A 17,587-nucleotide genomic window follows, 5' to 3' on the forward strand; every position below is an offset into this window, starting at 1 on the left:
TGGGAAAAAACGTGGAGGAATGGAAGTTTTCTAATAAATAAATTTATTTATTTGTTGATTTGTAGTTTGAATTTGAAAATCCAACTATCTTGGAGAGTTGTCCTAATTTTGGACATGTGTTAGAATTGTAGGTATTCCACTTGTCAGCCTAACATGCTTTTGCCTTTGTTATTCTATATAGATAGATTTTTACCTGGGAATTATTTCTAAGAGTTCGGAGCTCCTAGTGGAACCCTTTCTCTTAACCTTGGTCATTTTACCCTTAACACAATCCACACAAGTTTCAAAATCTTTTGGAACAAGAACAGGTAAAATATTTTCCTTTACCAATCGTTCAATTCTTTCTTTAGAAATATGACCAAGACGCCTATGCCATAATAGGTAAGACGTTTTACTCATAGCAGACCTTTTGTGGGCAATATTTTCAACATGCATTGCAGAAAAAGTTTCATTCAATATATTCAAGCGATATAGACCATCACTTAAAAAAGCATCAGCAACAACATGTGAATCATAGGAAATTTTAATAATACCATTATTTTGTTGAAATGAATAACCAGCTTTGTCCAAAAGGGAAACCGAAACTAATTTCCGTCTCATAGACGGTACAAAAACAGTATTTTCTAAACGAAATACTAGAATTATTCTTAAAAGGTAAAATAGCTATTATATGACTAGTATTTAATCATGGGGACCATGGGGAGTCATCCCCACCACCATTGAATTAAAAAGGAATTAAAATTATTAAGAAATAATTTCCAGAAAATAGAAAAACGTCCAAAACACAGTCCAAACGACCTCAAAACGCCGAAAAACACCATGATTCACTGCTATAGCAGTGAATTTTTCTCACCACGTCGTTTCCAATGGACCCACCAAATTTCAGATCAATCGGAGTCCGTCAAGTTCGCTAACCTCCGAAAATACCGGCTATTCAGTCAAAATCAGGTTTTGCGTTTTTCTAGGGTTTACCCAAAAAAATTCAGATAATCTCAATCAAATATCAATAAGAAAACAGATATCTCATGATTACAAGAATAATCCAAAAATTTTGCACAGTTAATTCACAAAACAGCAGTGCAGTTTTTCAGAAAACCACATATACATGTAATTCAAAAAACGCACACAAACACCATATTCTTGTTTCATGAAAAACTTAGTTANAGCTAGGTTTTCGGGTTGTCCATAGTTCAAAGGGAGTTTTCAAGACAGATTTTGTAGGAACTCTATTCAGGATATAGCTAGCTGTTTTTAAGGCTTCACCCCAAAGAGACTCAGGTAGGCTAGTCCTTGACATCATACTTCTCACTATTTCCATGAGAGTACGATTTCGTCTTTCAGCCACACCATTCTGCTCAGGAGTACCTGGCATGGTATATTGTGCTACTATCCCACATTCTTGCAAAAATAAAGCAAAAGGCCCCATACATTGACCAGACTCATCATATTTTCCATAGTACTCACCACCACGGTCAGACCTCACTATCTTAATGGACTTCCCAAGCTGTTTTTCAACTTCAGTCTTGTAAATTTTAAACTTATCAAGTGCTTCAGATTTTTCTTTTAAAAGATATATATAACAGTACCTTGAAAAATCATCAATAAAGGTAATAAAATACTTATGATTGGTCAAAGTAGGTACATAAGGTCCACTAATATCAGTATGAATTATTTCTAAGAGTTCAGAGCTCCTAGTGGAACCCTTTCTCTTAACCTTGGTCATTTTACCCTTAACACAATCCACACAAGTTTCAAAATCTTTTGGATCAAGAACAGGTAAAATATTTTCCTTTACCAATCGTTCAATTCTTTCTTTAGAAATATGACCAAGACGCCTATGCCATAATAGGTAAGACGTTTCTCATAGCAGATCTTTTGTGGGCAATATTTTCAACATACATTGCAGAAAAAGTTTCATTCAATACATTCAAGCGATATAGACCATCACTTAAAAAGGCATCAGCTACAACATGTGAATCATAGAAAATTTTAATAATACCATTATTTTGTTGAAATGAATAACTAGCTTTGTCCAAAAGGGAAACCGAAACTAATTTCCATCTCATAGACGGTACAAAAACAGTATTTTCTAAACGAATACTAGAATTATTCTTAAAAGGTAAAATAGATATCCCTATAAACTCTACTTTTGCTTTGAGTCCATTGCCCACAACAACACTGGCTTCATCCTCTTTTGGCTTCCGTCTGCTTACTAGATCCTGCAAGTCATTGGTTACATGAACAGTTGCACCACTATCCAACCACCAGGAATTTAAAGGAACATGAACAAGACTAGTTTCAAAGCAGACAAAAGCCAAAAGATTACCTGATTTCTTTTTCAGAGGACAACCAGCTTTCTTATGACCTACTTGTTTGCAATCCCAGCACTTGATTTCTTTCTTAATTACAGCTTGAGGACCAAGAGAATTATGAGACTGACCTTGATTAACACCAGGCTTATTAGTATGACCACTATTACCACCTGGATGATGAGAATGACCATGTTTCTTTTTGTGAAATTTGGGTCCACCTTTTCTTTTATAAGAGGGATAATCAGCTGATCTAGACGAACTAACAAAGTTCACTACACCCTCAACTTTCTCCTTTTGGATCCTCCCTTCCTTTACCACACAAACAGTAATAAGCTCATCAACACTCCACTTATCCTTTTGTGCATTATAGGTTGTCATAAGTTGGTTAAACTGCTCAGGAAGGGACCTTAGAGATTGGTGAACAAGAAAATCATCGGTAATGGTTACACCTAAATTGTTCAGTTTGGTAGCAATGTTAACCAATTTCATAATGTGATCACGGACACTACCTACAAGGTCATACTTTATGGTAGACAAGGAATCAATTAGGCTACCTATCTCAGCTTTATCAGATTCTAGGAATTTCTGTCCAATGGCACTCAAGAAATCTTTTGCATTCCCATTATCCTTAATTGCACCTTTTATGTGATCAGAAATGGATCTCTTCATGATCATAAGACTGAATTTGTTAGCCTTCATCCATTTTTCATACTTAGCCTTTTCATCCGCAGTACTAGTAGTTGTAGGTTCAGCAGGTTTCTGTTCAGTCAATGCAAAGTCCAGGTCCATCAAACCTAACACTATTTCAACATCCTGTTTCCACTTCTTGTAGTTGCCACTAGTCAAAGTTTTAATGGAATTCAACTGAGTAGTCATGTTGCTAACAGCTGTATAAGCAAACAACACAAAAATTAAATAATAATTATGGCTAGAATATATAGATCAAAAGAGTCAAAGACATCCATCACACCCCTCCTTTGGGTAGAAGATGCAACTGCCTCCCCTTTTAAAAGTCAAGGAGTCCAAGGAATTCATTGCATCCTCACCTTTAGGCAAGAGATACAAAACCTCCCCCTGTTATCCAAAAGCGCAAGGCATAAATTGTGTCCTTCCTTTGGGTAAGAGACACAAAACCTCCTCTTACATCAAATTATTCTTATTTCTTGTATATATATACATGAGAATCCAAGATATTAAGCTTCGTCCTTTGGGTTGAAATGTAATGTCTTATCTCATAAATTAATTTAGCATCACTAGTATTAAAGGTAAACCTCCAATACTAATGTAAACTTGTAAGGGATAATTTAGACATGGTGCATTGAGAATATTTCAATGACTCAAATAAATAGACCACTTTGGTGAAAACTATTTATTAATCCTAAATCCCAATCCACATATAATATTTTTCACATGCATAAAGTTCTAAGAATTTTCAATGACTCCAAATAAATAGACCATTTTAGTGGAAACTATTTATTAATCATAAATTCTTACTTAACTAATATAATATACATGTGAATTAAAATAGAGCCCATGTAATTCATCTATGCTAGTGTCATGTTTAATTCCACCCTCTAACGTTAAACTTCAATAAGACTTCCAAGCATATTTAATGATCAATAAAATACTATTTTACGTTTATCAATTAGCACGAAGCTGATGGACAAGAAAGATCCAACAACCAATTTCCGTTGTAATAGGAAAAAAAAAGGAAAAGAAAATTCTTAAAAGGAATTAATCACTGCCACAAACTTGGAAAGCAAGAAATATTGATTTTGAAAGGTAACCACCACTATAATTAAAGGATATAACTGCCATCTTTAATTCCTAGAGGGCTACGGGTAATTTGGCTACATCAATTTATTGCCTTACTTATTTATGGATAATCACCAAAAAATAAAAAATCAACAAAAGAATCTTTATATTCTTTTACCAAAAATAGTATAAAAAGCCAATCAGAGAGGTAATATAATCAAAATCAAAGTAGTTTTGATAACAAACGCTTTGCCCATTCTGTTAAGCCGCCGCAGCCTCCTTCGGCTCACATCAAACTTTTTTTTTTTTTTTTTTCTAATAGTAATTAGTTATTGTAATTTCAATTACATGGTTAAACCCATTCTGCAGAAAGCAATATGACACGACACTATCGTAGCCGACGTTAAAGAAGTTTACCCAAACAGTCTTTCAACGAAATAATTTTCGCCACCGTTCGAAAATCATAACTGACTATATACTATGAAACTCAAGATTAATTTATTGATCTTAATCCCTAATTATGGTGACTCTGATACCAACTGTAAGATAATTAATTCGTAACAATAGCAGAGATTAAGACATAATTACACAATCAATCTAGAGTTAGAGTCTAAGGAAGCGTACCGTTAAACTCCATGTATTCAGCAACGACAGCAAACGGCGATTAAGCCTGAGACCAACTTCCACAATCCACTAGCTACGCGCTCTCACAGCCCGGAGAACTTGACTGATGGGATGTCTACCTTACCACGTATTCAAGAGGAAGAATACGCTAGGGTTTTCTAATAGCTAGGGAAAGGGGGGTTGGCCTCTATTTATAAAGAGTGCCTACCCATCACAGGCCAATAGTTTTTTGGGCCTCACTTATCCACACACACAATATTTAATATTAGGCCTTTTATTATTCCACCACTTGGACTACGTCACTATCCTTTCAGGCTTTAACCAATTAACGTAAGTCCAAATTCCAACATGAAGCTTTTGGAAGATCCATAGTTTAGATTTCATGAATGAACCAAATAACTGACTGTCAATAGTAGTCCGAAAAAAAATAAATCAGATCGATTACATTAGTATTTTTTTTTTCACAAGTGGTTTTAGATTCCATGTATTTCATTGAGGTGTTGGATCTGCATGAGATCCACGTCATCTGGCTTTACGGTCGTTTTTAACCCAAAACGCGGATCCAAACGAGTTCAATAACGAGGGCAAACTCAAGCACGTGGAGGAAGGGTCAATTAGCTACATATGTTTCATTTTACCATATACAATCTCATTTTTAGTCTATTTTAAAAAGTAACAATCTTTATATTAAGAATTTATTCTAACTTTAAATTTTTAGTTATACATGCCCTTATGTTAGAAAGTAGAAACTATCGTGCGTATGTTACAAGTTCTCATGTGAAAGCGTCATTGTCTATCTCGTATCACAATTTAGAACAATTGCACTCGTATTTTTCAGAATTGGGAATGTTCAATTTGTTATGAAACTTAGCTCAAAGTAACAATATAGAACAATAAAATAGATAACAATGTAGAGAGGAAGAGAGGAGAGAATCTTATTTCTTCTATGTATTCAAGTGTATACAATGTGATGCCAAAACCCTCTATTTATAGGATTACATAGAGGCGTACAAAAGGATGCCATAAACATGACATTAAACATTTGAGATCATGGAGGAAGATCATGGGGAGATTATGGAGGTATGGGAGTTACAACTATAATTGTGAGAAGTAGTGGGAGTTATCTACATAATGGAGAAGAATAGTGGGAGTAGCTTCTTTAGGAGTTATAGACATCCACAACAAAATAATATTTCATAACACAATTCATCTTCTTTTTTTTTTTTTTTTTTTTTTTTTTTTTTTTTTTTTTTGTGTGTGTGTGTGTGGAGGTTAGGTTTTATGTCTCCCTCCTATAAGATAAACAAATATTTTATGTTCAAAATAACAAATTAAAAGCTTTGATATGTTCATTCAGCATGCACATGCATGTCGTCCTCGTTGTTCTTTCAAAAACTGGAACTCGTGGAGTATCAAAACCTTCTTGAGGTTGTCGCTGAGGTATGAAAGAATTAAAAGAAAGGTTGTGTCCAGAAATTGTCGAATGGTTCGGACCAAAAATGATCAAAGGGTTCTTCTGTCTGAAAATTGTCAATGGGTTTTGTCCAGAAGAAATCTGGAAGTGGTTCCACTGAGTTGAGGCTAGAAAGTTGCTCCATTGACCTGATATGATCTTCTTCCATCCACTCCATTCCATTTGATGAGAACTCTGGGGACAATGGCCGCAAAGTTACTGCAGAATCTAGCTGAGGAATTGATGAAGTACTGTCTGTTGTTGCTACTGTGTTAAAACACAAAATCAGAAAAACTGTTAGAAGAATAAAAGAAATTGGAAAAACAGTAAAGATTAAGAAATATTCCGTGTCCACAATTTGCTTGTGCGTCCTTAAGGAATTTTAACCCCCTCACACGTTGCCAAGGTAATGGAATAAATCCTCCCAGGATAAAACGGAATAAACCTTCCTGCAACAGTGGCAATACAAACTGCAGGATACCAACGAACTTAAAGAACGGAGCAAATCACACTTACGAATTTGAGAGAGAGAGACTGCGAATTAGAATGCAGTATTTTCAGAAAGAAGGAAGTTCTGTGATGTTATTGGTGTGTTAAAAACGAAGCCATGCCTCAGAATTTATAGGCAATTATTGGAAGAGGTGTGATGTTTGTTCTGGAAAAGGTGCCTTTTCAGAAGTTTACGCAGCCTGCCGCGGTTACGCCAGGACCGCGGCCAGAGTGGCCCTCTGAATCTGCAGCAGGGTTCTGGCGCGGTCCTACCGCGGTTACGCCAGGACCGCAGCCAGACTATCCTTCTGAATCTTCAGCAGTGATCTAGCATTTAATTAATTATTAAATAATTAATTAAATAAATTTTGTCTAAAAAATAATCTTATCGATCGATCATTTGACAAACCCAAATCCGAAGCCAAAGCCGAAGCCGAAGCCGAAGCCGAGCTGAGCGAGCGACGACGACGGCGCGAGGGTTCATTCTCTTCAACTCCTTTTAAGAGCTTTAAGAAGTGATTCTATATATAAGCACACAAATGTCGTTGTTCCTCACCAATGAGGGACAAAGTGCAAGTCAAAAGCTCACTTTATTTAAATTTTCATTTCCCTCCATTTTATTTCCCACCATTTCCAATTCACACTCTTATACTTTAAAGCCCAACGCTTAAAGTCTTTGAAGCTCAATGCCTTTAAAGTCCAACAATCCCCTACATGAATGGGAATGGCTGTAACAAGAATGATCACAGATGAAAGCTGTGTGATTTGCAAGTAAGGATTAATCGCATCTGGATAAGTAGGTTTCCCTTTGAACTTTCAGTAGTGAACATATGTCGGATATACTCGGTCAATCGGTAGATTTGATATCTTTGAACCGTCGAACTTTAGTGTATACCTAGACAACCATATGTCACACAACCAACCCTTAACCGTCTTTTGGTTCTCATTGTTGTGTTCGTTTCAGCCCTGAACACCGCCTGGTTTCATAAGTGCGTAGAGAATTGGCCTTACAGAATTCTCATTGAAGCGGCTTCCACTTCACACTTACATAGGTGATTCCTAAACGTGTAATCCTTTAGATTGACACTATTTGATAAATACCACATCAAACTTAGGTAATCATTAAAGAACGTGTAAAGTTCTATCCTTGTTACTGAACATTGTCTTCATCACGAGAAGGGACCAAAGATTTTACTATGACAATGTTGAACCGGTCAATCACAACTTTGTTTGAGCTCCTTGAACCTAGATCTCGGAAATGAAGCTTTTGGAAGATCCATAGTTTAGATTTCATGAATGAACCAAATAACTGACTGTCAATAGTAGTCCGAAAAAAAATAAATCAGATCGATTACATTAGTATTTTTTTTTCACAAGTGGTTTTAGATTCCATGTATTTCATTGAGGTGTTGGATCTGCATGAGATCCACGTCATCTGGCTTTACGTCGTTTTTAACCCAAAACGCGGATCCAAACGAGTTCAATAACGAGGGCAAACTCAAGCACGTGGAGGAAGGGTCAATTAGCTACATATGTTTTCATTTTACCATATACAATCTCATTTTTAGTCTATTTTAAAAAGTAACAATTTTATATTAAGAATTTTATTCTAATTATTAGTATGACCACTATTACCACCTGGATGATGAGAATGACCATGTTTCTTTTTGTGAAATTTGGGTCCACCTTTTCTTTTATAAGAGGGATAATCAGCTGATCTAGACGAACTAACAAAGTTCACTACACCCTCAACTTTCTCCTTTTGGATCCTCCCTTCCTCTACCACACAAACAGTAATAAGCTCATCAACACTCCACTTATCCTTTTGTGCATTATAGGTTGTCTTAAGTTGGTTAAACTGCTCAGGAAGGGACCTTAGAGATTGGTGAACAAGAAAATCATCGGTAATGGTTACACCTAAATTGTTCAGTTGGTAGCAATGTTAACCAATTTTATAATGTGATCACGGACACTACCTACAAGGTCATACTTTATGGTAGACAAGGAATCAATTAGGCTACGTATCTCAGCTTTATTAGATTCTAGGAATTTCTGTCCAATGGCACTCAAGAAATTTTTTGCATTTCCATTATCCTTAATTGCACCTTTTATGTGATCAGAAATGGATCTCTTCATGATCATAAGACTCAATTTGTTAGCCTTCATCCATTTTTCATACTTAGCCTTTTCATCAGCAGTACTAGTAGTTGTAGGTTCAGCAGGTTTCTGTTCAGTCAATGCAAAGTCCAGGTGCATCAAACCTAACACTATTTCAACATCCTGTTTCCACTTCTTGTAGTTGCCACTAGTCAAAGTTTCAATGGAATTCAACTGAGTAGTCATGTTGCTAACAGCTGTATAAGCAAACAACACAAAAATTAGATAAAATTATGGGCTAGAATATATAGATCAAAAGAGTCAAAGACATCCATCACACCCCTCCTTTGGGTAGAAGATGCAACTGTCTCCCCTTTTAAAAGTCAAGGAGTCCAAGGCATTCATTGCATCCTCACCTTTAGGCAAGAGATACAAAACCTCCCCCTGTTATCCAAAAGCGCAAGGCATAAATTGTGTCCTTCCTTTGGGTAAGAGACACAAAACCTCCTCTTACATCAAATTATCCTTATTTATTGTATATATATACATGAGAATCCAAGATATTAAGCTTCGTCCTTTGGGTTGAAATGTAATGTCTTATCTCATAAATTAATTTAGCATCACTAGTATCAAAGGTAAACCTCCAATACTAATGTACACTTGTAAGGGATAATTTAGACATGGTGCATTGAGAATATTTTAATGACTCAAATAAATAGACCACTTTGGTGAAAACTATTTATTAATCCTAAATCCCAATCCACATATAATATTTTTCACATGCATAAAGTTCTAAGAATTTCCAATGACTCCAAATAAATAGACCACTTTGGTGGAAACTATTTATTAATCATAAATTCTTATTTAACTAATATAATATACATGTGAATTAAAATAGATCTATGCTAGTGTCATGTTTAATTCCATCCTCTGACGATAAACTTCAATAAGACTTCCAAGCATATTTAATGATCAATAAAATACTATTTTACGTTTATCAATTAGCACGAAGCTGATGGAACAAGAAAGATCCAATCAGAGAGGTAATATAATCAAAATCAAAGTAGATTTGATAACAAACGCTTCGCCCATTCTGTTAAGCCGCCGCAGCCTCCTTCAGCCCACATCAATTTTTTTTTTCTAATAGTAATTAGTTATTGTAATTTCAATTACATGGTTAAACCTATTCTGCAGAAAGCAATATGACACGACACTATCGTAGCCGACGTTAAAGAAGTTTACCCAAAACAGTCTTTCAACGAAATAATTTTCGCCACCGTTCGAAAATCATAACAGACTATATACTATGAAACTCAAGATTAATTCATTGATCTTAATCCCTAATTATGGTGGCTCTGATACCAACTGTAAGATAATTAATTCGTAATTATAGCAGAGATTAAGACACAATTACACAATCAATTTAGAGTTAGAGTCTAAGGAAGCGTACCGTTAAACTGCATGTATTCAGCAACGACAGCAAACGGCGATTAAGTCTGAGACCAACTTCCACAATCCACTAGCTACGCGCTCTCACAGCCCGGAGAACTTGACTGATGGGATGTCTACCGTTACCACGTATTCAAGAGGAAGAATACGCTAGGTTTTCTAATAGCTAGGGAAAGGGGGGTTGGCCTCTATTTATAAAGAGTGCCTACCCATCACATGCCAATAGTTTTTTGGGCCTCACTTATCCACACACACACAATATTTAATATTATGCCTTTTATTTATCCACCACTTGGGCCACGTCACTATCCTTTCAGGCTATAACCAATTAACGTAAGTCCAAATTCCAACATCCCCTCCCCACAGGAACCCATTCCCCTCCCTCTGCTCTTCTTCCTCAAACCACCCTCCCCCTCTTCTTCTTCCCCACATAGAATTATTGAAAGAGTATAAAATTTCAGATCTAAAATTAAGCGATTTTTGTTGGTTTATTATAAAATTTCAAATCTAAAATTGAGCGATTTTGTTAGTTTATTGTCTAAATATTGTGAAAATTATTTATTTGTGATAGATTTAAATGCTTTAACAGTAGTATTGAAGATTCGGTGAAAAAAAAATCTAGAATCCACCATTGTTGGGATATAAATAAAAAAAAGCTTGAAAATTCAATTAGGTCTGGTTGATTATTGGGTTGTTAAACGCAATTGTTGCTTGATTATTTTCGGCTAGTTGTTTAGATAGTGTGGTTGAATTTTGGTGTCGTTGAAAACTTTCTCACAAACAACCATGGTGGCGGCAACGATGGTGCTTAAGATAGAAAATGAGAAGATAAAGAAGATGAGGTTTAATTGTAATTTCTAATTTTTTTTTCTTTTTAAAGTCAATGACACGTGTCACAACCCTATTAGGGCATCACCTTCACGTTATCTGAAAAATTGGTCAAGCACAAAAGTGGAGTGTCTTAGACACACTTTTAAAAAGTTAAGTATGTCAAAAGTTTTCCGTGAATGAGAAGTGTGTAACGAGAATTTCACTGCAAGGTCGATGGGTAAACTATGCATTTTGCCTTTATTTTACACATTTAATTTTGGGTTTTCCGTAATATTATTTACAACTTAAAGTTAGAGAGTCGTGAGTGAGTGTGACTCGCTAAACAAAGCCTTAACCAATCGTTTAGTAACATCAACAATAATATGCAAGCTTATAACAAAACACCAAGTAGCCAAACCATCTTGCAACACATATAACAAAAAACTTATAACGTAGTCTGATGGCATCATCATAACAAAATAAATCCCCTCAAAATAAATTCATCCAACCTTATAGCTATAATAATATAAATTCATCCAACCTTACGTTAGAGTTTTTAGTCTATACTCAGGAAACCGATCTTTTAGCCAAAAAAAAAGAGGAAACCTATCCAATAAAGCGTAAAATTCCCAAAAAGCCCATGGTCTCATCAAGTGTTTATGTACACAATGCAATGATGAAATAATGGGCATTAAAGTAATTTGAACCCCATATTTGAACTGGACAGAAAAATACGGGAACAGGGCTAAATGGTGGGAAGATAGTGCCTATAACCGCCTTAACTGTCACTACCCACAAACACATTACTAATAAGTAAACAAAAACCCAGAATTGAACCACAAAATCAAAACTTTGAATGTGCATCGAACAAAAGATCGAACAATTGTAAGTAGTCTGACAATTGATAACGAAAGATTTCAATGAGTGATTCGATGATAAAGAAAGGGCCGTGGAAAGCGGAAGAAGATGAAGTGTTGAGAAAGCATGTGAAAAAATATGGGCCAAGAGATTGGAGCTCCATTCGATCCAAAGGCCTTTTACAGCGTACTGGCAAGTCTTGTCGTCTTCGTTGGGTCAATAAACTTCGCCCCAACTTGAAAAAGTTAGTACTTCTTTCATTCCACAGTATTGCTTTCTATCGTCGGCATTTTTTGGGTTGAGAAATTTCTGCTTTGAGTGAAGTATTTTCATTGTGGCATTTTCTTTGTTGGGTTGGGAAATAGTGGGAATTTCTTGTTGCATTGCTTGCAAAATTGAGTTTTTGGTGAAGGGTTTTTTAGTTTTTCTCTTCTTTACTTTTTTGTTGTTAAAGTTGCAATTTTGCTTTGATTTTGTGGAGTTTCAGTTCTATGTTGAAGCATTTTCATCGTGGGGTTCCCATTGTTGGGGTTTGGAATTTGTTGGAATTACTTAATGCATTGCTTGTAAAAAGGGTTTTTGGTTATGCGTTCTTTGTTCTGCTATTTTTATCTTACTATAATTGCCAAAAAAAATTGTTTCTTTTTCTGCTTCTATTTTTCATAGAATTTAACAATTTGCTGAGACTTTGTGGAAATTGTGTTCAAGTATTTTGCATGGTGGGATTTGTTGTTTTTACTGTAATATTTTGTGAAGTTATGCAATTTGCTTTTTTACTCTGCTCTTCCTGTAAATTCCATTAAATTGTTGACATTTGATGGAGAATTCAAAAGGTGAGATTTGCTGCTATAGCACTGATGAATCTGCTATGCGTATCAGATGTTTGTTTATATGCTTCGTGTTAGCATTGTGTTTCTGTCAAACTGGAATTTTTTTTGTTGTTTTTACTATATTTCTTTATGAAGATATGTCGTTTGCTTTTTACTCTCTTCTTCTTGTAAATTCGCTTAAATTGTTGAACTTGGATGGAGAATTCAAAATGTGAGATTTGCTGCTATAGCACTGATGATGTTGCAATGCGTATCAGATGTTTGATCATATGCTTATTGTTAGCATCTGCTTCTGTCAAACTGGAAATGTATTTGATGAAATGAAGGTGATACCTCTTTTGTTAATTATTCATTTTCTTTTCTTTTGAATGAGTAGTGGAGTGAAGTTTTCAGCAGAGGAAGAAAGGACTGTGATTGAACTTCAGGCACAATTTGGGAACAAATGGGCTAGAATTGCTACATATTTGCCTGGACGAACTGACAATGATGTCAAGAATTTTTGGAGTAGCCGGCAGAAGAAATTGGCTAGAATTATGCGGACCTCAGTACCACAGCCTAGTAAGCCCCAGAAGAGTAACAACAGGGAACCTCCTACTCTTCAAAAACTTCCCTCAGTAGAGGTAATTCAATATTCTTCTCATCCCTATACTGCTCTCTGGTTTATTCTCCAGTGTAGTCAAATTTTACCGGACTTATTTAAATGAATCTTCTGTTATATCGGTTTAGCTGAGACATTGAGACATTTTTGACTGGTATTTTTCTCAAGATCTGGTAAAATGGGCATTTGAAAACTTCATGGACATTGTATCTCTCAGCTTCCTCACTTGTGGTCAGTCTGTGACAGTTTAGTCAAAACTTCTCAGATAGAAAGAAACATTGTTAAGATAAGTAAAAAGCTCTAATTGTAGTTGTCTTACTCTTAACCAGCCAATGAGGTTCTATGTTTATGCCTTTTCAATGAATAGTTATCCCCACAATTTGTCATTTTCAGCTTGTGGATTGGATTATCTCTTTCTTTTTTATTGAATTTTCAGGGACCAAAATTGAGCTCATTGGAAGAGGAAAGGTCTTTGTCCATGTCCCAGTATTGCCCATCATCCTATATGAATAACTCTGATACAATCAACATGGTCCAATGGCCAGAGTTAGTGAATTCAACTTCACTTATTTTCGAGCCAGATCCGCTTCAACCTGAGTTCATTCCTAATGAGAAGGGAACCTGGTTCGGGTCACAGATTCCACTCCCCTTTCCTGAGATTCCGCTGCAAACTGACTTTCTTCACCCGCTGGAAGATCAAATATTACCCATGAAACTTGAGGAATCTGACTTCTTAGATTTTTTCGAGCAGCTCAGTGCTTCAGACATAGGAAATGTGCAAGTCCCTTTTGTACCAGCATCATGTTCAGGACCAGAGAGAAGCACTGAGATTATTACTGTGAAGAGAGAAATCGACGTCCCCCTTACACCAGATAGTTTCATCGATGACTTCCCTATGGATATGTTTGATCATATCGATCCACTGCCAAGCCCATTCAATTGGTGATGTAGTGATTAGTCTATTTCAGACAGGAAGAAGGACATTCTTACTAGCTTGTTGGACAGATGTGTAATGTTCTATGTGACATGAATATTTGCCATTGTAGCTATTCTTTGTAACAGACAATTTGACCTAGTGCTTAACTGCTTCTAACAGTTTTCATCTGGTAGATTTGTGTTCTCTGATGGCTTGATGGAAGATTTTCGAATCTTGAATATGAAGTCGTTTTTATTAGAGAGTACTTTACCCCATATTAGAGAGTACTTTACCCCAATGGGACTTTTCGGCGTGAATCCTACTGTAATTGGGCCCTAATACGAATACGAGTTCGGTTTTTACCAATTGTTGGTCAATGCATATACTGGATAAGCTGTTAGTTACAATTGTTGAATCAATGATTTAGTCACATGGTAAAGCTAATTATATCACTGCAAGCATTTCATAAATCATTTGACTTTCCACGAGCTGCCTTGGGACTTTAGATCTCAGTACTATTTTGGTAACTATAAATTATTCATCCCATCCTTAACAATATATTTAATGCAAGTGTTATTTTTTTTTTTTAGAAAATTTTTATTTAACCAAGTATAAGTCTTTTTGCCATTTGAATTCATCTTGCCCTCTGATGTGTAATTCCAGTGCAATGCGTTTAATCCTCTGAGTGCATGAATCATCTTTCCTTGAATCTCCGTTGGTTTCTCTCTGCCCAGGTACGGTAGACAACAATTGCAAACATAAAGACTAGTATGTTAGCTCGAACTCTGCTAGTAGCCCTCTTCTTTAGCCATTCAATCTCCTCATCCCAGTTCCTAATATGGACTTTTACCCATCCAGTATAGTAATGTTGCCTAAATAGTTCTGGAGTAATCACATTCAAACATGAGATGCTCCATTGTCTCCTCGGTATTTTTCCCACATAGCACACAGTCACTTATTACTGAGATCCCCCAGTTCCTTAGTCGATCTACCGTGGCTAACCTTCGATGCAAAGCCAGCCAAAGGATGAGTTGGTGCCTTGGCAATGCTTTTGATCCGATAGTAAGTCTTTTTCCAGGGACTCTTCTGGATTGAAAAATTACTGCAACATACAACTTCTTGATGCTAAACTAACCCTGCCTATAATATTTGTTCAAATCAGCAGAGGAGTCCTTTCGGATTAACCAGTCCCTAGTGTCAAATATTTTCCTAACAAGCCAACAAGCCTGTTTAGGAGTGCTCATAGTCATAAAATTCTGATCCTTGATGTAGAAGCTGTGGATCCATTAAATCCACAGGGTGTCCTTCTTTGCATTTTTATAGCTCATAGAAGCTTACATAATGCAGTTTTATTCCATGAATATATATCAATAACATTCGGTCCTCCAATTGGTAGTGGCATATAGATCTTATTCCATGAATGTAAGTGTTATTTTGTAATATGGCCAATATTTTGGCTAATGTCCATCTCATATAAGCATAAGCCTATTTGCAAAGTAGAACTTGTTGGCAATATTCTTTGGGACCCAAAAATAGTGCATTGTGTGGTGGATATCATTCGCACAAGTTGTATCTTTTCTTTTACAGCTTGGAGGCCAAGGTTTTTTTGCCTATAAAAGGAAAGACCATTAGTTCATTTTAAACATACCAACAAGACTTGAGTCTTCATTTCTTATTTCTTCTTCTCCTCCTTTATTGAGAGTTATTTGTAAGAGAGTTGAGTGTTGGGAAATACTTGTGTGATCCCCTTTCTTTGGAGTGGTCTTGTGAGGTTAATCTCTCCGAAGGTATTTGGTATTAATTAGGGTATTTACTCTAATTTTGTATGCTCTTTTGTACTTTTGTTGCTATAGTGAATTTGCTCCTCTCTGCTTGTGGACGTAGGTCACTTTGACCGAACCACGTTAAATTTGTGTCTTTTTTATATGCTTTACTTGTTATTATTAACTTGCATTGTATTTGTTATTGTTATTATAATATTGTTTGGATACATTCCGCGCTACCCAGCTTCCCGATCCTAACAAATTGGTATCAAAGCCGGATCTAATTGGGTTGTATTTCAGCAGTCAATATGACTCTAACAAAGACTTATGTTGAGAAATTTGATCAAAGTGCAAACTTTGAAATGCGGCAATTAAAGATAAAAGCTATCCTAATTCAGGATGGATTAGATGTGGCACTGCAAGGAAAGGAGAAGAAGCCGGATAAAATGAGGGACGGGGAGTTTGCCGTCAGTGACAAAAAGGCAAAAGCAGGTATTATTTTAAATCTCTCAAATGAGATTTTGCATGAAGTTGCTACAAAATGCTCAACCAAAGGCATATGGGAAAAGGTGAAAATTCTATATATGAAAAGAACAGTAGAAAACAGGCTTTACTTAAAGAAAAAAACCCTACATTTTTCGTATGACTGATGGTACCTCTACACTTACACATCTTGATACTTTTAATTCGCTTCTTATGGATTTAAGTAACATAGATGCTGAAACCAAATATGAGGATCAAGCTGTGTTATGGCTTGTCTCCTTAACTCAGTCGTTTAAACATACAAGAGATACTATGCTTTATGAAAATGATAATATATCTTATAAAGATATCAAATCTATTTTGAAATAAAAAGAACAAATAGATAGAGATATCACTAGGGAAACTAGTGGGAACCAAGAGGAAGGCTTGTTCATAAGAGGTAGATCCAATAAGAAGGATTCAAGTAGTGAGAGATCTAAATTAAGGTCAAAATCCAGATACAGAAATCATGTGCAAATACTGTCATAAGAAAGGTAACATTACTTCTGAATGCTTTAAATTGAAAAACAAAGAAAATCATACTGAAAAAAGAAATGACCACAAAAATACTGACACTACCGAAGCAAGTGTAGCTGCTGATGAGACCGAGGGAACTATATTTTTAGCAACTAATAATAGTTTAGATTCGGGTTGTTCTTACATATGTGTCCCAATCGGGATTTATTTACCACATATGAATCTATTGGAGGTGGAGTTGTCTTGATGGGCAACAATGCTGCCTGCAAAGTGATAACTAGGGATTTTGACGCATTTTATACCCCTTCGTGCTTATGCTTTGATTATAAATTCATACAAAATAGTCCCAAAAGGCTCATAAGTTGTGCTTGATTGCTGGTTTGACCAACAAAGTGGCAAGATGTCAAAGATCGGCTCAAAAAGAGTGAAACCTGCACAAGTACCAAAGACAAGACAAAACTCAGGAGAAACAGGCCGAGTGCGGCCGCACTACACTTTGTGCGGTCCGCACTAGGGAGATTCAGAGAGTTAGATTTTCAGGCATCAAGGCAGTGCGCCCGCAGAAGGTTTTATGCGGTCCGCACTGAGGCACCGAAGCCGCACGACCATTCTGTGCGGTCCGCAGAACCAAAGT

At 36.0% G+C, this 17,587-nt stretch overlaps 1 protein-coding gene across 1 annotated transcript; it reads left to right on the top strand.

The window, feature by feature from the left end:
* Positions 1 to 11,857: 11,857 nt before the first annotated feature.
* Positions 11,858 to 14,422, top strand: LOC109244599 (transcription factor MYB59-like). Its single transcript, XM_019411715.1, has 3 exons — positions 11,858 to 12,091; positions 13,054 to 13,297; positions 13,712 to 14,422. Exons 1-3 carry the CDS (start codon positions 11,910 to 11,912, stop codon positions 14,219 to 14,221), a joined length of 936 nt encoding a protein of 311 aa, XP_019267260.1. The 5' UTR covers positions 11,858 to 11,909; the 3' UTR covers positions 14,222 to 14,422.
* The last annotated feature ends 3,165 nt before the right edge of the window (positions 14,423 to 17,587 follow it).

The sequence above is a fragment of the Nicotiana attenuata genome, unplaced genomic scaffold (genome assembly GCF_001879085.1).
Source record: "Nicotiana attenuata strain UT unplaced genomic scaffold, NIATTr2, whole genome shotgun sequence".
Taxonomy (NCBI): Eukaryota; Viridiplantae; Streptophyta; class Magnoliopsida; order Solanales; family Solanaceae; genus Nicotiana; species Nicotiana attenuata.

What these genes read in the sequence shown, in the direction of transcription:
- LOC109244599 (XM_019411715.1), top strand. Translation starts at nt 11,910, where the DNA reads ATGAGTGATTCGATGATAAAGAAAGGGCCGTGGAAAGCGGAAGAAGAT. An exon ending in CTTCGCCCCAACTTGAAAAA is followed by an intron (nt 12,092 to 13,053) that starts GTTAGTACTTCT and finishes TTGAATGAGTAG; the next exon opens with TGGAGTGAAGTTTTCAGCAG. An exon ending in AAAAACTTCCCTCAGTAGAG is followed by an intron (nt 13,298 to 13,711) that starts GTAATTCAATAT and finishes TTGAATTTTCAG; the next exon opens with GGACCAAAATTGAGCTCATT.